Source organism: Alligator mississippiensis, chromosome 11, assembly GCF_030867095.1.
Source record: "Alligator mississippiensis isolate rAllMis1 chromosome 11, rAllMis1, whole genome shotgun sequence".
In the NCBI taxonomy this organism is placed as follows: domain Eukaryota; kingdom Metazoa; phylum Chordata; order Crocodylia; family Alligatoridae; genus Alligator; species Alligator mississippiensis.
Genome location: NC_081834.1, coordinates 47930480 through 47952152, shown reverse-complemented (window position 1 = coordinate 47952152; position 21673 = coordinate 47930480). Strand labels below are relative to the sequence as shown.

The window sequence follows — 21673 nt, the reverse complement described above, 5'->3', positions numbered from 1 at the left end:
TAGCCTTCTTGGCAACAAGGGCACGCTGCTGGCTCAAATTCAGCTTATTGCCCACTGTAACCTCCAGGTCCTTTTCTGCACAGCTGTTGCCCAGCCAGTCAGTCCCCAGCCTGTACTGGTGCATGGGATTGTTTCATCCTAAGTGCAGGACTTTGCACTTGTCCTTCTTGAATCTCATGAGATTCTTTTTGGCTCAATCCTCCAATCTGTTTAGGTCACTGAATCCTTTCTCACCCTGCACCCCTCCCCTACATATCTACTACTCCCCCCATCTTGGTGTCATCTGCAAACTTGCTGAGGGCACACTCTGTGCCATCTTCCAGGTCATATATGTGTGGTGCTATTCGGATGGAGTAAACTAATTAACTCCACCATAAGATAGTACTCCCAGACACAAGTACTATCTTACAGTGGTGTTATTTACTTCACCACAGCACACATATAAACACTACTGGGGCTGGCTGAAGCACGAGGGTGCCTCAGTGCAGGAGCGTCTGCCAGCTAGCCCTGCACTGAAGCACCCTCATGCCTGAGCCAGCCACTCAGCAGCACATTGAGCCAGGCTGGAGCAGCCCTGGACTGGCAGGCTGATCCCCAGAGCCCCCTAACAGGGCTGTTCCACCCTGGCTCAATGTGCTGCTGTCCCAGGTGCACACGCAAACACAGTGCCTGGGAACAATAAACTTTGACATGAACTGCACCAGAGTTCATTCAGCCATATGAATTGCATGTGTAGACACACCCTGTATGTGAGTTTCTGAGATGATTATTGTTTTTCTCCAGCAACTTGGAGTCTATGTAAAATATTTCCTGTTCGTCTAGTGCTGTGTACCTGATTCAAAGTACCAGATAAAAAGTGAATGTGCTATTCACAAGTCACTTATATAAGGATAAAAATGTTCATATCAAGACCCCTGGGGCTCAAATATAGGTTTTCTGCACACATGGACAAAAGGCCTGGACATCAGCACCACACCACAGCTGGCTGGGTAATGGATCAAGCCCCACCTGGCCCTCCTGTGAGGTTCTCAATAGGTCCTTTCTACCCATCATGCCTGAACACCTTGACAGAATCAGGACAGCTAAGGACTTTACTGAGCTAGACCTGGGTGGGGAGGGCAGGGAGTTGAACCCTGGGGTGGATTAGAAAGGGAGATGCTTTCAGAACACACTATGGGCATTTTGAGTACTGTATTTTCTTGGAATATAATATGCACCTTGTTTTTGAACATTGCTTCTCTAGAGCGGTTGCTCCAGTCACAGCCATCTTGTGCAAGACAGCCAAATTACACTGCCCATGGAGTCATACCTTCTAAGCATTAAAGATGCCTTGTTTGTCCCTGTACTTGCACACCCAAACCTGAAAACACCTTTCATCCCAGAAATGAATGCATCTGATCCGGCCATTGGAGGTGTGCTATCTCAATGATTAAACAGGAGATGTATCCTGAGCTGGAAAACTCATTTCAGTGAGTGAAACTATAGAGTATCAGATAGAGTTTCCGGTCATTAAGACCAGGTTTTAGACCTAGCGGTATTACTTGGAAGGAGCCCAACACCCTATGCATGTCTACGCTGCCCACAAAAACCTTGAAAGCCTGAAGTCAACCCAAAACTTGAACATTCTCAATAGTGTTGAGCCCTTTTTCTCTGCCGCTTTGTATTCATGGTGACCTACTGGGTAGGAAGGAAAAATGGAAAAGCCAACATCTGATTTCAAAAAGGGGAGTATTATATAGAGAACTCAGGCACAGACTTGCCTGCTCAAAACATAATCCCACCTCTGAATTTCCTGCATGGAACCACAACTGTGGATTTCCTGTCATCACTCTGAGAAGCTCTCCTGAACGACCCTTTGGTCAGAGGACTCCTGACACTGGCACAAAAGCACCAGGGTTCCTTTCAGTTCTCCCACATCTAGAAGGAGGAACTCTTGTGCAAACAGAATGGTGTGCACCTCCCTGAAGGGTCCCAGCGGCTGTCATGTTACCCCTTAGCCAAGACACTTTGGCCAAAACAAAACCTTGCATGCAGACTCTGAATCATTTTGGTGGCCCTAGTCACGGAGCACAGTGCAAGTCTTTGCACAGCCCTGCACTCTCTGCAGCTGCACCAAGACTCCCTGTCACAAACCATTCAGATTCTTAGTACCCACAGAGACATTTGCATGCCCATAGGCCTGTATTATCATGGTCTTCATGGTGAAATTACCAAAATCTAACTGCCAAAACACCATTCTCACTGTGGTAGACCAGTTGAGAAAGATGGCCTACTTTCTATTTTGTGCTGGCCCCCATCTACAAAGGCTACAGCCAGTCTTCTAGCTTGATTACCCATGTCTTCTAATTACAGTCTTCTAAACCATATAATCCCAGATAGTGGGCCTCAGTCCACATCTCACTTTTGGAAGAAGGGCAGCATCTCCTAGACATCTGCCTCCAACTTTCCACAGTGCACCACACTCGGATTGGCAGTTAGAAATAGGTAAAACAAATGCTAGAGCAGTATCTGAGATACTTCCCAAATTACTATCAAAAGGATACAAGTACCAACCTGCAGAAATGGATTCTAGGCTGGAAATGCCAAGAGGAGGGACAGGTTCACTCTGCAAGCCCCTGGACCCTACTGGCTCGTTCTCGGTGACTCCCCGGTCAGTGTTCTGGCTGTTGTGCAATCCATTCGATACCACCTAACCCTCTCAACATTTTGCATAGGGAGCCTCAGTTCCTAACCTGGGATGTGAAATCCACTATCGGTGCCAGCTGGCTAAAATTCAGGCACTTTACAGCTTGGCATCATGATAAGGAAGTTCCTTTCTGAACCCGGGACCAAATCCTAAAACTTGCTTCATCCCTTAATAGAATTCCCCAAGCTTTACCTTCCCCTCCCCAGGACAGCACTGTGCTTACAAAGCAAAAACTCCTTAGCAAGTGCATTATCCTGAGCGTCTCATACCAAGTTTTTGTCTTATTATGAACACAATCATGTCTTATTAGGAAAGCAATCACCTTCCCCATGAGTCAGTTGTTAGAACATTTCCCAAGGAAGCGGAGACCTGGGTTGTGGGCCCACATCAGATGACAATGAATCAGACCCACCTCTCTCCCTTCCCAGGAGATTGCACTAAATAACAAGCTAGAGGGTTTGAGCAATTTCTCAATCTGATGTACCTAATCGTTGCACAGGCAGCAATGCAAGACTTGTGGCCTAATTCTGGCTAACAAACTTTGACTAGAACTAGCTGTAATTTTTCTTCCTTGTCTCACTTCAAATTCTTGACTAATACTTTTGACCCTACTCTTTCTGCAATTTTTGGTTAGCTTCCCATGACAAAAAGAAGGAGAAGAACTTAATGTGTTTCCAGTGGCAGGGTGAGAATTACTGGCAGAAACAGCAACAACTGCATTAAACACATTGCTACTGTCAATTACTATATTCTTTTTACTCTGCAATTAGCCATATCTGGTATCATATCGCTGTATGTAATAAACTGACAGTAAAGTGGAGATAAGTCATACGGAGGCAGGTATTGATGTTAGGGGGGGTTAATATCCTCCAGCACTAGAAATGTTTTTCAGGGATTAATTTTTACAGTTATGAATGCTCAGCAGAAAGTAATTTGCAGAGATTTAATTCAGCCACAGACAAGTGGGGGAATCTGGACTTCATGTCCTAGCCCTGGACAGAAAAACAGCTAAAGGTGATATTCAGGCTCATGCAGAAGAAGAAATTCCTACATATTGCTGGAGTTCCCAGCTGATAGTGCAGTTATTTTTTAAAGGCACAACCTGCTGGGAATGCCATAGATCTCATTACCTCCATAGGCAATCCTAAGGTGAGGCATGCAAATAAAGGTGTCCGTACACTTGCTCTGGGACCAAGCGGGGGGGGGGGCATTTTAATTACAGCAACTTTCAGGAGCTCACAGCATTTTGTGTATTCAGCATCCTGTGCTTCAAAATGGTAGTGGGGCTGCTTTAACTACAGCTCTTTTGACAAGCTTTAAAGCGCTCCCACCATTTTGAAGCGCAGGGATGCTGAATACATGAGACATGGAGGCTGCTGCCAACTGAATTAATTGAGTCTGCTCTGACGTGCTATAATTACATCGTGTCAGAGCAGGAGTCCCGCACATCTACAAGCACCCTACGTGTAGAACTGAAATGGCCAGCACAATTTCATCCTATCACTGGAAATGGATTAGGAATTAATTTTCAGGCCAGTGAGCACAGTCTGAAAAGAAACACATGCGTGCTATAGGGCCTAAATCCTATTTTCCTTCTGAGTCGCTTTTTAGTGTTTAGGAAGACTGCATTCCTAAATGTGATCCTAGCCTAAAGATCTCCCTACAGTCCCATATGCCCTTAGATAGGTCCTACTGCACAGTTCAGAAATGATCCAGTGGATGCACCTGGGCGTCTAATTCCAGTGACACTCTTCCAATCCTACTGAATCGAGGAAAGTGCATAAATTCCACACATTCACTTTTCCCTATGTGTTCCACACACTACTTCTGCTCTTCTGTCCTCCTTATAATAAAGGGGATGCAGCAGATGTGACTAGTGCCAGAGTCTGGCGGCTGAGATTAGAGCTCTCAGTGGTGCAGAGCTCTCTGCACATGCACTACACAGCTGGAGAGGGGTGCAACTGCACTACTGTACACACCCTGGATTCGTCCTTGCTTGCTGTGTCTTTCATCCGCCTTCATAATCAAAAGAACACGATATGCAAATTATTGCTACAGAAAGCAATGTAACAAAGAGAGGAAGCTTTAATTGATTTTTAGAATATGGTGACTCAGCCCAAAACATGGTAACTGAGATTCAGTGTGAAAGAGCTTGCCAAACAGAGCCAGATGACAATCTGACAGCGTCATCCCCAGATTTCCTTAAATAGATGGCAACCCATTCTCCATAAGATATATAAGTGTATCTCTACTATCGGGTGATTCGAGCTGACAGCTGGAACATGTATCAGTTCTGTGAGTGGAATTTTCTTGCAGAGGGATGGGATAGGCTGTCTTTTGGGGCACAGCATTTTTATTAACTAATATTCAGTTCTCTTTCTTGCTTCGTGTCTTTTTTGTCTTTCGTCCCATTGATTTTCCACAAGGATGCCTTACTTCTCTTTAAAAGTAGATGTATAAATTTTGGGAAAACAAAACTATACTGATATTCTTGACTGCTTTTAGCTTCAAGTGCATCAGAAGAATAATTTTAGTGCAGTAGATATTTCTAACAGCTCTGGGATGTCTACATTTGTGACAGTTCTTGGACTCCATTAAAACGTTAAGGGTAGATTGTATTTTCACTAAGATAAGGCCAGTGATTTTGGAATTTGGTGTTGCAACGGGGTCCTTATAATAAACTGGAAAACCTTTCTGGATTTTAAGTACCTTATTCAAAATCTAAGCATTCTTCAAAATCAGCATTATAATCTTATACAAATCTTGTGGGGTTTATTGGAACTGTTTTTTTGTGTAACCACTGCTGGGTTGCTACCTATTGTTGGTTGTCTTAAAGTATACACTGGATATCTTCTCCAGGAGTTAAAGAGGAGTTACAGAGGAGTTAAAAAGGAACATCAAAAATGACACTGAGGTCAGACCAGAGGTCCATCTAGACCATACCCTGTCTCATGCAGTGGCAAAGTGAGGGACAAAGTAAATAAGACATGTCCAGAATTTTTCCCCCTACTCCTCTCCCACTGTGGCTCCCAGCATTCAGAGGCTTAGTAAGTTCTTGTTCAAAAGCTGCACCCTTGTCCACTGTGTTCAATACCTCCTGATGGACCTTCCCTCCAAAGATTTGTCCCTCGTGAACCAGGTTAAACTATGAGCTTCCACTACATCTTGTTGCCATGAGTTTCTCAAGTCAATTATACTCTATGTGAAAACCAAGTTCTTTTGCTGTTTTAAAGCTACTACCTAATAATATAATCTCTAATAATAATAAATTCTATCATTGTAAGAGAAAGTAAATCGCAAACCCTTATTTGCTTTCTTTGCGCCTCTTGTGTCCCTACTCAATTCTCTCTTTTCTGAGCTGAAAAGTCCTAGCCTATTTAGTCTCTCATATGAAAACTCCTTCATGCCCCTGATCATCCTTGTTGCCATGCTCTGTTCCTTTTCTAATACTATACTCTTTTTGAAGTGGGTATTCAAGCTGTGGATACACCATAGATGTATAAAAAGGCCTAACATTTTAGTTGCCTTTTCGATTGCTGCTGAACGCTGAGCTGATACTTTTAGTTGATTGACTCTCAGCTGATATTTTATGAAGTTATAATTACTTAAAGTCTTTCACCTGTCATTAAAACAGATTTATTCCTATCAAATGGATTTACCTGTCATATGGTCCTTTAGGCTGCTTATACACATGCTCAGAGGTTCAGGGGGGAGGGGTGTTTTAATTAGACCTGTTCCTGGGCAGCCGCTCTAATTAAAACACATCACCATCACATGTTTTAAGCCCCCATGTGTTTAAAAATGGCCATAGGACACTTTATCTAAACCTCATTCAACAAGATTTAGTTAAAGTGCCCCTGCTGCCATTTTAAAATGCACAGGGGCTTAATCGAGTCTGTTCCAACGTATTCGAATGAGAATGCCGACAAGCATGTGTGTAGAAGGGTCTGTGTGATATCTAAGAATATAAAAACTGCTGTGTACTGCCATAGCTCCATCTTGCCCAGTATCCTGTGTCAGTGGCAGAGAATAAATGCTGAAAAGGAGAGTGAACAGGGTCTGACCATGTTTTTTCAACTGCTCCTCTCCCACTTGCAACCTCCACCAGTTAAAGGTCTAGGAAGTTCTGATTCAGCTCAGGTCTGTCATATCCACAACACTACTTAGCTCCAGGCACAGAGAATATGTTAGCCTTACTTTGTATATCATCTGTTTTCTCAAGTTTTTCTGCAGATCTTGCTCCTTGTGACGGTACCAAGCCTTGGCTTTGACTTCAGCAAAGTGAAGGACCTGAAAAAATGCTTCGTTGATCCTGACTATGAAAAACTGGTCAATATTGCCCAAAGAGGGCTAGGACAGAAGTGTAATTCGAAGAAGGTAGTGATTGTTGGGGCAGGAATAAGTGGACTCACTGCTGCCAAACTGCTTAAAGATGCTGGTTGCCAGGTAATGCTATTAAGGGAAGTCAGAGAAAGACCAGAGCATAAGCACTCCTTTGAAATATCTCATGTTTTTTTCTGACAAAAGAAACAATGTTGGGGAAGGAAAAAAAGTGAATGTAGCTGCAGGAGAAGGAAATAACACAGAAAGATAACAGCAAATTATTTACAAAATAAAAGATTTGGGTAAAGCTTTTATAGCCAGTAACATTTGAAACAGAAAAAGGCATGCCAGTTGGGGAGGAAAGTAGTAGCAGTAATAACGATAATAATAATAATTATAATAAACTGTTTTGAAATCATTTTAATTTAATTATTTCCTTCGGGGCAGGAGGAGGGCAGTTCTCCATGCTCTTAATCATTATCCTCAATGTGAATGTGGAAATGTGTTATAATTTAGGTGTAATAGAGTTGGAGTATTGTTAAAACCACGGTTAATCGGGAGACATGAGAGAAACAAGGATGCTTTTGGCATTTTGGGACAGATGAGTAAGTGGGAGAGACATTAGATATTTGGTGTAGTGTCCACTCACAAGTCCAGGAAAAAAGCAGAACAAACCTAAAACAGTAAAACCACATTAAAACAGTAACTTTTGTCAAAGTCCATTATGTAAATAAAAAGAGTCACTTCGAAGAAGGGAAAGAGAGCCATGGAGCAAAAGAAAGTTATTAGAAGTAACTTCAAAACAAGTGAAGGGCAGTTGACCTAAATGACCTAATCAGGTAAAGAAATAAGGTAATTCAAAAGAGAACAGGGTTAGACTGCTTGAGGAGTACAGTGCAGCAGCAGAGTGCAAGTAAATTGTTATTGCCATAAAGCCACTGTCTGTGTTTAGTTCATGGCTTTTAGTGAACAGTAAAGTTATGATTTTTTGTTCCCAGCCCTACCTTCTCAAGGTATTTTTTTAGATTTCCCTTGAGTACAGGAATTGTGAGGTCAGAAGTAAGGGTGGTTGTTCTGTGAAAAGTTGTCGCCCACTGATGATTACGTTTTTCTGTCCTTTATCATTTTTCTTTCAGAGTTCATTCTAGAGCATAGTCATAGTCGAGCTGTACTCACATCATTTCCATGAGAGCATTTAGTGCATTGCATAAGATGTATCACATTCTGTGATAGACATGTGTTGGGCCCATGGACTCCAATGGCTTCATTGTGGGGTGTGCTGGCAGGTTTTGCATTTGCTGTTTAGTCAGGGTCAAGTACTTAGTGTTTATAGATCAGTGGGAAATTTGCTTCTGATGCTGAGTTGGGTGACATTTGGAGGTTTGTTTGAAGGCCAAGCATGGGGGAGTTGGTAATATTTCTCTCAAGATTTGGTCCTCTTTGAGGATTAAGCTATAATTCTTTCATGATCCTCTTTATAGAATCCATCATGGAAAGGTATGTGACAACCAGAGATGTGTGGCCAGTGGGGGGTTTCTTTTTGCATTGTAGTTAGTATATATGGGGTATTTGGTTGGCTAGTTTGAAGATATGGTCAGGTTCTCTACTAGAGCAGTGGTTTTCAACCTGTTGTCTGTGTCTAAGGGGTCTGCAAGATGACTGTGATCAATCAAAAGTATGCTAATACCCACACTTACAATTCAAAGAGGTCCACATCTTCATTTGAAGTTTCCAAATCTGTCTGCATCTCAATGCAAAAATGTTTAGGGGTCTTCAAATGAAAAAAGGTTGAAAACCACTGTACTAGCGTGTCCTTGCTGGGTAACAGTTTTAGGTTACTGAGGTGGATGTCACAAATGATTCCCTTGGAGCAGAGGCAGTGGTAGCTGAGAGTATGGATTACACCTTTCTTGGTGTGCTTAGGATGATTGCTGGGTTTATGTAGGTGAGGGAAGTGCGCTATTGTTTTTTGGGGGGGGGGTTGGGATGGGGGTGGTTTATATAATAGCTTAGAGGATACCATTGTGAATGGGTTCATGGCATCTAGAAAGCTGATGTTAGTGTAAGAGTATTCCAGAGAGAATTTGATAGGGGGATGGTAATTGTTGAAGTTGTGTTAGAAATTAATGAGTGAGTCAAGGAGTTCAGTCCAGACAATGAACATGACATCTGTGTTGTAGATATAGTGCAGGTTTAATGATGCAGTTTTCTAAAAGGTTCATGAAGAGGCTGGCATACTAAGAGCTATCTCTATGCCTGCCCATCGGCTGGAGGAAGTGTTAGCTATTGATGATTTGTGCAACATGTTGTGCTTGTAAATCTGAATGTAGTCCATGTTGTTATAGGTATTTCAGTTAGTGTATACAGGTATTTCAGTAATGCCTTTATGATGCAGGGTATTAGCATGCAGGCTAGTGACATCCATGGTTGCAAGAATGGCCGTCAGAGGGAAGTAGCTGGATTTTGTGGAGGAAGTCTATTGTGTCTTGTAGAAAACTAGCTCTTTGAGTGACAACTGGTCATCATAGTTGAGGATGACTATGGCCCTGTCTTTATCCTCTGGTTTGATTGCTATTTCCATGAGATCCAATAAAAGATATTAACAAAAAAAAAAAGAAAAAGAAAACTTACTTCTCACCTACTTTATATAAACACTTTAGATGCCTACCATTAAACACTTAAATGCAAATTTTGGCCTGTGTTAAATGATTTTTCACAGGAGTTGAATGTACAAAGCATGCAGTGATTTCAGTGGAAGAAGAAAGTACCTACCATCATGTCTGCAAACCAACTCAGTTATTTAACTGGCCAAACATAGAAGTCAGTGCCTAGCTGGTCATTGGGAGTAGGAACATTAGCAAGCAGGATTAAAACTGTGGAGCCATGAATGACTGGATTCCCTTCCTGTACTCAAGGGAAATCTAAAAAATTTACTGAAAATCATGATCCATGTTCATCACTAGGTTTCAATCCTGGAAGCCAGCGATCGCGTGGGAGGACGGATTATGACCCATCATCAGGCAGGAGAAGATTGGTATGTGGAGCTTGGACCAATGCGCTTGCCAAAGACCCACAGGTAACACAGTTTCTGTTCCTTGGCCACAAACTTGCCTTAGCAAAAGTGGGAGCAGTTTGAAGAATGCTGTTATGATTGGGGAAGTGATAAAGAAATATAGGAATTAAAGCCCAGATCCAAAAAGAGATTCAGATGCTATGCTGGGTTCCAACCCTTGGGTGTCTATTTTTTTAGGCACCCAAGATGGAATTCTGTTTCTAGTTCTGCAATTAAATAGCACTTTTTTTGGTGAGTGCATGCCAAAAATGCTAGTTATGCACAGGTAGCAATTCTGTTACCCCTGCAGTATGGAAAGATAAGTATGCACATATGCACTTATGTGTCCACACTGCAAGGGTACTAGAATTGTGCATATGTAAAGACTGAGCATGCTCAGTAAGCTACACGCTAAACAAGTACATGCATGGCTACATATGCATGCCCATTCTGGCTGCATACCTGTATTTAGATGAACAAAATGTAGCCAGCGGGAAACCCACAATTACCAGATGTTTGATTGCAGAGGAGGAGGGCAGGGCACTACTGTGTTTTAGCCCTGATACAATAGTTACAGTGCTCATCCAGGAAGCCAAAGACCAAGAATCTAGACTCCCCTCACCCAAGGGATCTTTAAATTTGTATTGCTCTGACTACCCAGCATAATACACTAACCACCACACCACAGGTCAGGCAATATCCAGGTATTTTTTCAGCACTGGCCTCTTTTTTCTTTCCTTCCCTTTTCTGTGGTTAAGATTCCCTTTTCAGGGGGTATTCCTGTCCATTTGGGATTCACAACCCAAGAGTGTCTTGCTCTCATTTTAAAACACAACTAGAAGAGCTAGTGTTTTTTTCTTCTTCTCCACCCACGTACATATTATTGGATAGCTCATTGGCTTAAAGATCTCACCAACAATGTGAGGGTCAGTGCCCCATTTGTCAATTGAATTAAACAAAACTTTGCAATTTTTTTTCTGTTTCCCCACCCACTTCTTTTTCCCCTCTTTCTTCCTTTAAGTGTAGCTAAAAAAGAAAAATAACCCCAAAATTCAGCCTGCAAAGAAAACCCAGGAACATGCCTTTCCCAGATTTCAATTTTTCTTTTTAAAAAAGGAAAAGTTCTAATGGGAAAAAAAAATACCATTTAGGAAAAAAAAAATATTTTCCATCAATAAATAAGTGGCTGAAAAAAAGTTTGATCATCTCTGCTCACTGCACTCAAATAAACCCCACTGACACAAACAGGAATCAAACTTGTGAGAGACTTAGGGTACATACAAGCCCCCCCATGACCAGACTATTTTTTAATGCCCAAACCAGGCAGACCCTCCCTGATGAACTGCCAATCTCTGCTGCAGACCTTTCATCCCCCCAGACTCACCAGCCCTCCTCCCCACCGCAACAACTTCCTTGCCTCCAGGGCTAATGCCTTCTCCTGGCAAGTGACAGATACTTGCACACACCACTCTCAATTCAGGTTTAGGCAGCTTATACTAAGCTGCCTAAACCTGAGCCAGATCCCACACATGATTACTCCTTTGTTAGTTGCTTGCAGCTTTCTTTTGTGTGGGTTACCACTGCCCTCAGAGTTTATCAGCCATGCTGAAATTTCACAAAATAAACCAGTCCTGAGCAACTTTTATGGATTCTTTTTTGAAAGATGAGAAAGCAAATAAGCACCGTACTAAGCTAATACACTGAATCAGTGAGTCAATAGGCTTGAATGATATATGCCAAGTCAATACACCAGATAATCAAGCCAACCATGAAGGAACAAGAAAGAATTACTTCGTATTCAGCAGGGTTGGGGCAGAGCGGGGGAACCTTTTCATGGGAATATTTGGGGGAGGAATGAGTTGCCATTTAATACAAGGACCCCTGCACCAGTGACTTTTCTGCCCCTTTCATTCCATATTCATTGGATAAAATGGCAGGTGTCAGTGGGAGAGCTTCTGCTCCACTGGGGAGAATTAGCATCAGAACCACAGCCCCTCTCACTTCCAGGACAGTGTCCATCTTATTGATTCACCCCAACTCTGGCTTATCCACCTCCTGGCCCACATGTACCTTCCCCTCTTGGCTACCCAGTGGATCAACTTCACAAGGACTGGGATGTGCTCTGGGCACTGCCTCACCCATGGCCTTGTGATGAGCACAGTTTTCTGGAAAGATGAATTCAAACTCCCTCTGGGTGAGAGGGATGTAGAACCTGGGTCTCATTCTGCCTGGCCAAGTACCCTAATCACTGAGGGCTAGAATATGGGAGAGTTTTCCATCACTGCCACAGTTATGCACATTACTAGGACAAACCAAATCCAGCATAGAATCTAAAATCACATAAATGTCAAAATTGGGTCTTATGAACCTATGTAAGTGGTGCACACACTTATAAAGGCAAATAGGATTTGACTTGTAATGCTTTTATCAGGCCACTCTCTCTGCTCATGTTTTCTTCATGGATATTACTGCAGGGGTCTGAGCATGTCTTAAAATATTCCAGACACAGCATTCAGTAACTGATATAAATTCATGGCTTGTCCTAACTGGTTTTGACCTGAAAACATCATCTGAGATTATGCTTTATCTGAATAAATTTGGCTTATGATTAGACATTGAAAACTTTCCCAGATTCAACACAAATCTGTAAATACTAGCAAATTGCCTGGCAAGTATGATGAGGGCCCATGTCCAGCCCCCGCAATCCCCCTCCGCTTCAGGTCTGACCCCATTCCCCCCTCCCCCCCTGCAAACTTATTTTTTTGCCACGTGTGGATGTGGGGCAGAAGGAGCCACCACACCAGAGGCTGCAGGAGGTGGCAGCACCAGTGGAGGGGCTCCCATTTTAACTCAGCTGGCCCCGCCCCCAGCCTGCACAGCCTATTGAGCAAATGTGTTATGGACAGACAGACAAACAGGCAGACAAAGCCTTTTATTATATTAAAATGTTCCTCAGCGTGCCTTTATATTACTGTGAGATATGTATCCCATCTTTATCCCATCATTTAGGAGGGGGTTTTTACATCCACAAGCATGTATTTTTCCTTCTTCTAAAACTACCTTCTCTCTTTTCTCCTACTGGCAGAATTGTCCGAACTTTTATTGAAAAACTAAAGCTTAATTTAAACCCGTTTGCTCAGAGCCATGAAAATGGCTGGTATTTTATTAATGGTATCAGAGCAAGAGCTAAAGATGTCATCCGAAACCCTGGAATCCTGAACTATACTGTGAATGAGTCAGAGAAAGGAAAGTCTGCTGCTCAGTTATATTCAGAAGCAATGTACAAGGTTTGTTTGCTATTATAGTATAATGAAAGTTTGTGTGTGGCTGGTGCTGACAGTTTTCTGGAGATGATATCTGCCTTCCCCTTCAGATCCAACTCAAATCAATGCGAACTGTGGTTGTTTATATTTGGTAGGGTCAGAAGGGACCTGAGCAAATCATCAAATCCGCTTGGCATCACACAGTGCAATACCTACAGAGCTTCTAATGTTTAATTTACACTTGCTTTTCATAAAAGAAGTGCTCTAAAGCAGCAGAAGCACGTCAGTAAATCTGTCTCACATTAGTGAAATGGGTCCATCAGAGGGATCATTTGTTCTCACAGAACAGTCACTTCCTTCCCACCGCCATATGCTCCCTAACTGTGCTATGGTTACTTCTGCTTCACACTAGGTTGATGAGAGGGGAATAAGACCCAATGACTCCAACTAAATTATTTATAATTTACACCGAGGTGAGACAAATGAGAAAAATACTTTTCTTTGAATCCCCCCCTTGCTTGCATGGATATAGATCTGAAATAACTTCACTGAATTTAATGGGACCTGTGCACATGCAGAGCTCAATTTAGGAAAGGATTTAGATGTGAAATACTACATAACTGCCATGTGAGGGCCTAAAATCTAAAATGTAAATTCTTAAAAACTGGCTGTTGGTTACCTGATAATTTTTCTTACATCCTGTGGAGTTTTATACAAGCCTTGGTTCCACTTGCTATCTAGCTCTGCTGGGCCTGCTTCTCTCCCAGAGACCTGCAGAACGGTACTATAATGCCTGAAGGCTCGTTTAAATCTATCCCAGCCATACAGTGGGCCCAATAAAAGATATCACCCAGAAAAACTCTTGCCAATCCTCAAGACCCCCACTCAGGTCCCATCTAACCTAGGATGCACCAGAAGTGCCAAGATGCTTAATTATTAACCAGTAAAATTCCCTTAGTGCCTAAGTGGGTGCTCCCATTGCTATGTAGGCCTAACTGAAGGTCCCCTTCAGAAAGGCTGACCCGCATGAGCAGCCCTCCCTATTTCTATATCACACACACAAGGAGAGACAAGTAGTGAGTACAATGAATTGGTCTGTCCACTACGTGTCTCTCCCTTATGCTTTGCCTCCAATTATGAGGTGGGCTGGGCTGCTGCTAGGGAACAAGCTCTGTGTTTTTTGCTGTAGGTGGTTGGTTGGTTGGTTGGTTGGTTGGCTGGCTGATTTGGGCTAGAGGGTGGGTCACAGAGTAGTGCTAAGGAGCAATGTAGGTCTCTACTAGTGCAGGGGTTCTCAAACTGTAGGTTGCAACTGCCCAGGGGGTCACAAGCAACTTAAAAGAGGGCCACAAACTTCCTAGGGGATATGCAGAGCAGCGGTGCAGAGTGGTGGACAGTGGTGGCAGCTGCCATGTGCACACTCCCCATCCTCCACCACTACCATCCAGCACTCGGGGTCGCAGGATCACAGTTTGAGAACCCCTGTAATGGACACCCATGTTTCCATATCTGAGCAATGAAGTCAGTACATTCCAATTGTTGTGGTTTAGTTGTATGCACAGGATCAATCCAGTCCTGTCTCCCCATTGTATAATGCTTCTACTTTTATTGACATCCCTTAGCACTTTGTTCAGTGGAATACCATGTGTGCAAGACCTTAACTTGCTGTGTTTCTAAGACAATTACATCTGCCTCTTCCTGTAAGTGAATGTGTTTGTGGTTCCTACACAGGCAGTAGAGAAACTCTACAAATGGAATTGCAATGAAATCTGGGGAAAATATGACACCTTTTCTACCAAGGTAATGGAAACTGACCCTGCAAACACTTTCTCACATTGGCTAAGGGGGATTATTTGTAGAGCAAAAGCTTTGTGTAAACCAGAGTCTCAGTGAAGATAATTTTGGTCTGTGCTGACACAGCCGGAGCCAAAATCTGATCCCAGAGGAAAAAGACTCCTTCAGATCGGCTGTTTTATGTTTCATTATTCTCAGGGACATGATTCATTTTTTCAAATTCTTCAGGCAAGCAGACCACGTATGTTTTTGTAGCAAGGTCCATAAGATCTAGGTTAATCAAAGGAGCCCTTACATTAAATCCCAGGGGAGTCTGCATTAAGGTCTAGAGGCCCCCCTCTGGCCTGCCCCCCTCCAGTTCCTCATGGTTCTTTCTCCATTTTAGCAGGGCCTATGGACAAACTGGGCAGTCACCTGAGCAAAAAGAATAGCCCAATTATCATTTTGAGATGACGACTAATCCAGGGCTTCCAATAGATCAATGCAGTTAGTAAGCGTAGTAACCATCAGGTTTAATAAGCTCAGGCATATGTGAAGAGCTAACAATAATCTTTGTTTATGGAGCCGTAGACAGGCCTCTTTGCCAGTTCTTTATCTGGCACTAACCATCTTCCAATTCCCAACTTGTATCAGGCTCCTTAGTTAGGGAGACTCTTTAAATGATAATGCCTGTCACTACAGCGAGTGTGCAGAAGAGGGCAAAAAAATCTATTTTGCCCAAACTAGGCAGGGCTGGCTCTGAACTTCAGCTCCACCCAGAAGAACATGACCCACATTCATTAAATATGGCTCTTTGTTCCCCTTGACCAAACCATGGAGAGTAAGTTGGTTCCTCACCTGGATCCTGCAGAGCTGGCTATTTTAGTTCATGTTTTTAGTTCCCAGCCTGGCCCACAGCTATCTCTGAGCAGGTTAGAAGACATGTTGATGTAAACACCTGATGGCATTTCAGAGGAAATATTCACTGTGTGTACTGATAACTCCTTTGAATTAAAGGGTTAAAACTGGAAAGAACTAGCTCCTCCTTTCAAGACCCTGAGTGTATGGAGTTGGTTATGGATAGAGGTTGAAGACTTCAACCTGTTGGGCCTGTGTGTCAACACCTCTGTTCCTGTATTTGTAGAATAGAGGGAAGGTAGAGGTGGGATCTGTTCCCTCATCTCTTAAAAGAACAAAGGGCTCAACCCAGCATCTTCTGGATAAGTTAAAGCTGCCCTAAGGGTCTTGGAATTTATACACCGAAAAAGTCGACAGCACAGCAGAGGCATGTCCCAGACAGTACCTTCTCAAGCACGGCCCACCCACCCACTCTCATCCACACACTCCAAACCAAGAAAACCACTTGTGTGACCACTCTGAAGTGTCTCCCTGTATGCGCTCTCAGGACTCTGGTCTCCAGTGGGCTTAAAAATGACTGATAGAGACAACCTGAGACTGCTGCTGCAGTATAAATATATCTTCTGTCCGCTATGGCCCAATCAAGTCTGTAGGAGGGACAGAATACAATGCACTCCGACCACTCTGCTCTTTTTTCCCCCTCAGCATGTGCTCTTTATTACCAGGCCCAGGGTGCGACTCTGAAATCAGTTCCTTACCAAGTGATATTTGTTATTCTAAGCTAAGGAGACAATTTACACAACTGTTAAGTCCCTTTTGCACCAGCAATGCAGCCTAACTTGCCTTAAAGGTCCCAATTTCTCAAATGGGAAGAAAAAGGAGAAATATTCCAGCAGGGAAAAGGAGTAGGTAATAGAGCTGTGCTAGGGTGCCTGTACACATCATGGGGTTTAATCCTCATTAAATTAATTAAGTTTATAACATTTTAAATGTTATCATTTTAAATTTGTCCATCTGGTGGACAAAGAGGCTCATTGCATGTCTTGCAGTGTCTTTTTGTTTGCACGTAATGAATCCATGGATGTGACACTTTAATTCATGATGAGCCAAAATAAACTACGGCTGAGGAGTTTTATTTTAATGCACCAGAAAGACTTTTAAAGTGCCAGAAAACCCGCTCCTGCAAACAGTCACACCATTGGAGCACAAGAAAGGGCAAAAAATGTGACACATACAAATATCCCTAGTCTCAAAATAATTCTCTCTGAGGTCATCTCCATATGTCCATGGAAATGACCCCCTATCAAGAGGAATGCCCAAAGATGGCCAGGTGCCTTGGTCATCTGCTCTGCCACTGTGGAAGGTATATTATCTCTCCAGCTTCTTTGTCCATCCTCAGTATGTCACATGAACCTAAAAAGCTGACTTTAATTCCTCTCCCCCCACCAGGAGTATTTGATTAAAGAAGGAGGATTAAGTCGAGGGGCCGTGCAGATGATTGGTGACTTGATGAATAGGGATTCTTCCTTCCACATCTCTTTCCTAAGCTCGGTCACTGAGTATGTTGCCTTCCTACAAGTCGGGTAAGAAAAATTAGCCTTAGTTGCTTCATTATAATAGAAGGAAATAGTTATCAGTAAATTACAGATGTGTATTCTCCACCATAACTATCACAAAAAAAGACCTTTGGAAAGGTTGCTGCCTGGAGGCGCTTACAATCTTAAAAAGAACATGAGAGTCAAATGAGGGTCAAAGACAGGAAAAGGAAACAGAAGTAAAAAGCAGGGAAGTGATTTTATCAAGATCATATGTCAGGGGTATCAGGTCATATGTCAGGGGACCCCTGGTGTGGGGGCAACACAATGTAAAACGATCACTGCAGTCAAGTAGGTTTGCCAACCCAATAATAATTTTTTTTACTGTAAACTTTTTACTAACAACCAAACTGTCGTACTTTTTTCTATGGTTGATGTTAGACTCCTAAATTTGAATCCCACCCCTCTAACTGGCATCTAGCAGCAGGGCAGGGCCTGACAGAAGAGATGCATTTACATTATGTAAAACATATATCAGTAAAAACATGTGTCAGTAAAAATGTTTGCCTATTACTAAAAAGCCTGCAAATTGTCAGAAAAAAAATGGGGGAGTTGGCTAACCTGTATACCAGAGCCATGATTAGCAACCAGCTCTCCCTGACACAAGCTGACTTGCATCTACATGCATTAAAAAAAAAAAAAAAAAGGAAAAGGCTTTTGTCCAGACATATAAGACAGGTTCTGTCTGGAGATCACAACCTTAAAAAGAACATGTAGGTCAAAGGGAGATGAAGGGAAACAGAAGCAAAAAACTAGGGAGTGACTTCACTAAGGTAACACACTAGGGTCATGGCTGAGCCATGATTGGAAGCAAAGTCTCACGGTTCATTGACCTTCCCATGAGACAACATTGATTTCCATATATAGGTATTTTAATATATGCCTATTCTGCAGATGTGCTTGTGATACACTCTCTTTTCACTTTAGCTTTACTCCACTGCAACTCCACTGACTTGCTTTTTCCCCCCAGTTTTTATTTAGTTAGTTAGTTATTGGAATTCAACAGGATAAAAATATTTTGGCCTAACTCCTGTTTCAATGCATGTGTCTAACTCGTGCACATGTAACCATGTAACTGCAGGTTTTGGTACATATGCACACATTTTGGGATTCTACTTCTCTCTGTGGAAAACAGGATCACTCTGCCTGAAGTGATTTACTTTTTAACCCAATAGTTTAGTGGAAAAGAAAGTTGCTCAGGGAGCAGGGGAGATCCCCTCACACAAATGATGCCTCTCCTCTTGAGGCCCATGGAGCAGCCAAGTAAAAAAAGATATAAAAAAGACCAATAGATATGTTTCCCAAAGGAAACTTATCTAGTGGTCTAGTGCACAGTTTCCCAACCCATGGGTCATGACCCAAAAGTGGGTTGCAATATATGAAACTTTAAAAATGGATCAACAAACTTTAAAAATGAATTCTCCTTTAAAGAAGAAAAACATGGGAAACCATGAGTTCTCCCTTGCAGGCTGGCAGAGTTCCAGCCTGCAAGGAGCTGCTTGGGGCTCCCCCTGCCCCCCAAACCCACCTCCTGCACTATACACTGTGGGGGAGGGACCTGGGGAAGCGGGGGGGGGGGGGCAGTGGGTTGGGTGTAAGGGGCACCAGCAGGGCCAGGGGGCTGTTTTCCACTTAAACTATTTATTGGGTCGGGACTTGTCATTGATGTTTACAGATGGTTCCTGTTACAAAAAAGATTGAGAACCACTGGTCTAACAGTTAGGATTTGGCGCTTTCACTGTTGCAGCCCGAGTTTGATTCTGTAGACAAACTGGAGAGAATCTAGCAGAGGGCAATGGAAATGGTTAGGGGGCTAGGGCACATGATTTCTGAGGAGAGGCTGAGGGAATTGGGCTTATTTAGTCTGCAGAAGAAAAGCCTGAAGGGGGATTTGATCTTTAACTACCTGAAGGGTGATTCCAAAGAGGATGGAGCTGGACTGTTCTCAGTGGTGGCAGATGACAGAACAAGGAGCAATGGTCTCAAGTTGCAGCAAGGAAAGTTTAGGTTAGATATTAGGAAAAACTCTCTCACTAGGAGGATACTAAAGCACTGGAACAGGTTACCCAGAGAGGTTGTGGAATTTCCATCCTTGGAAGTGTTTAAGACCCAGGTAGACAAAGCCTTGAGTGGGATGATACAGCTGGGGACTGTCCTGCTTTGAGCAGGGGGTTGCACTAGATGACCTCCTGAGGTCCCTTCCAACCCTAACTTTATAATATTTTCTATGATTCTAAATATTAATCTTGCAAGGAAATGAGTTTATCTGCCCAGGCATTTCATGTTTTATATTCACTCCTAGCACTAGTGTAGGAGAATATGACTTTTTCACTTTCATGTTTTCATCTCTCCTTTCAGTTTTGATGAGATCACTGGGGGATTCAGTAATTTGCCCAGAGCTTTCCACAAATCTCTGCCTGGAGTGGTCCGTTTTAACTCTCCTGTAGTGAAAATAGCGAGAAACGGTGACGGAGCTACCGTGTATTACCGTACAGTCAACACAAAAGGTGTCTCTTCAGTGACTGCTGACTATGTTCTTGTTACGGCCACTGCAAGAGCAGCACGACTCATCCAATTTCAACCTACACTTTCCTACAACAAGACGGATGCTCTGCGCTCCATTCACTATGCCGCTGCCACCAAAATCGCTCTGATCTGCACTGAAAAATTCTGGGAAAAGGATGGCATCCCAGGTGGTCAGTCAATCACGGATCAACCTGCCAGATTCATCTACTACCCTGACCACAAATTCCCCAGTGGGTTGGGAGTGATCCTTGCTTCCTACACGGTGAATGATGATGCTGAATTTTTCACTTCCCTCAGCAATGAGAGGTGCCTGGATGTGGTCCTGGATGACCTGGCAGCAGTCCACAACATCTCTAAGGCTTACCTACAGAGAGTGTGCAAGAGGCACGTGGTGAAGAAATGGAACATGGACGAGTATGCCATGGGGGCCTTTGCTGCCTTTACCCCATACCAGTTTATAGATTTCTACAAGGTTTTGTTTGAGAATGAGGGCAGAATCCATTTTGCTGGGGAACACACAGGCTTTCCACATGCCTGGATTGACACTGCTATGCTATCTGCTTTGAAAGCTTCGTTGAACATCTATAAGGGTGTCCACTAAAGCTAATGGGAAATTCTTAGTTTTCAGTGCATTTTTTCCCCTGATAAATAAGAAAAGTGTCATTTCATTCTTTCCTTTCTTCCAAAACTTTTATGTAGTTCCCCTCCCATCCATCCATTTTCCAATCTGGGTCCCCCATACAGTGAGCTACAACCCCATTGCTCTGTCCTCACAGTCTCACTGCACCCTCACACATCTCTTTGTCTCATCCCCCTGTTCCCATTGTTCTGATTATGAGAGTATCTTTAATTTACATCTTTGTTGTAATCTCCTCACAGCAGGAGATCTCATTTTATGTCCGCAATGGGGACCTTATTTTGTTTGAAGCTTCTATGAAATACTATAATAAAAATGCTAATAAGTGCTACTCAGTGATGAAAGGTATTACTAGTCAACTATGTTTTCTAATGGCAAGTATGTTCTACTTTGTAGGTAATGGATAGTAAGAAAATAAATGAATATAACACAATGACTTTTTTTTTTTTATCATTTCTGTTTAGAAAGATGTAATCAGCATTTCCGGAAGGGATGATATCATGTAGGTCTTGCATAGATGGCAACTTTTTGCTGAGAGATATTCTAATTTCAGCTAACAGATAAGAAATAGCAAAAAGACTTACTATACAAGCAGGAAAAAGTGACATGCAGTAACTATATGTTGAAACAGAAAGAAATATAAAAAATAACCATAAAGAACTAAATTATTACCTCAGCCTGCACTTTCCACTAAAATGTAGCTTCATCTCTGACCAGATCTCCATCTCAAGCAGCTTCCCTTGTGAGAGAATTTCTACAAACAGCTTCTCAGCTTGCATTACCTGGCTTCCGCCAGCTGGAAAACTAATCACCCAATGCCTAAGGATCCTTGACAAAACTCTCTCTCAAGGCAACCTTAAGTACCTAAACTTATCTCCTCATCCATATTCTTTTCTATTCAGTTCTTGGGGAGTATGTGCATGTTATGCAGATAACTTCTTCCTTACAGATAGACAAGGT

At 42.7% G+C, this 21673-nt stretch overlaps 1 protein-coding gene across 1 annotated transcript; it reads left to right on the top strand.

Moving 5' to 3' along the window:
- Positions 1 to 4927: 4927 nt before the first annotated feature.
- Positions 4928 to 21146, top strand: LOC102573609 (L-amino-acid oxidase). Its single transcript, XM_006275963.4, has 7 exons — positions 4928 to 4981; positions 6909 to 7132; positions 9973 to 10085; positions 13147 to 13348; positions 15056 to 15124; positions 17405 to 17538; positions 19909 to 21146. The coding sequence occupies exons 1-7, from the start codon at positions 4969 to 4971 to the stop codon at positions 20675 to 20677; spliced, it is 1524 nt and encodes a 507-aa protein (XP_006276025.1). The 5' UTR covers positions 4928 to 4968; the 3' UTR covers positions 20678 to 21146.
- Positions 21147 to 21673: the final 527 nt, after the last annotated feature.

What these genes read in the sequence shown, in the direction of transcription:
- LOC102573609 (XM_006275963.4), top strand. An exon ending in TTAAAGATGCTGGTTGCCAG is followed by an intron (nt 7,133 to 9,972) that starts GTAATGCTATTA and finishes GTTCATCACTAG; the next exon opens with GTTTCAATCCTGGAAGCCAG. An exon ending in GTTGCCTTCCTACAAGTCGG is followed by an intron (nt 17,539 to 19,908) that starts GTAAGAAAAATT and finishes CTCTCCTTTCAG; the next exon opens with TTTTGATGAGATCACTGGGG.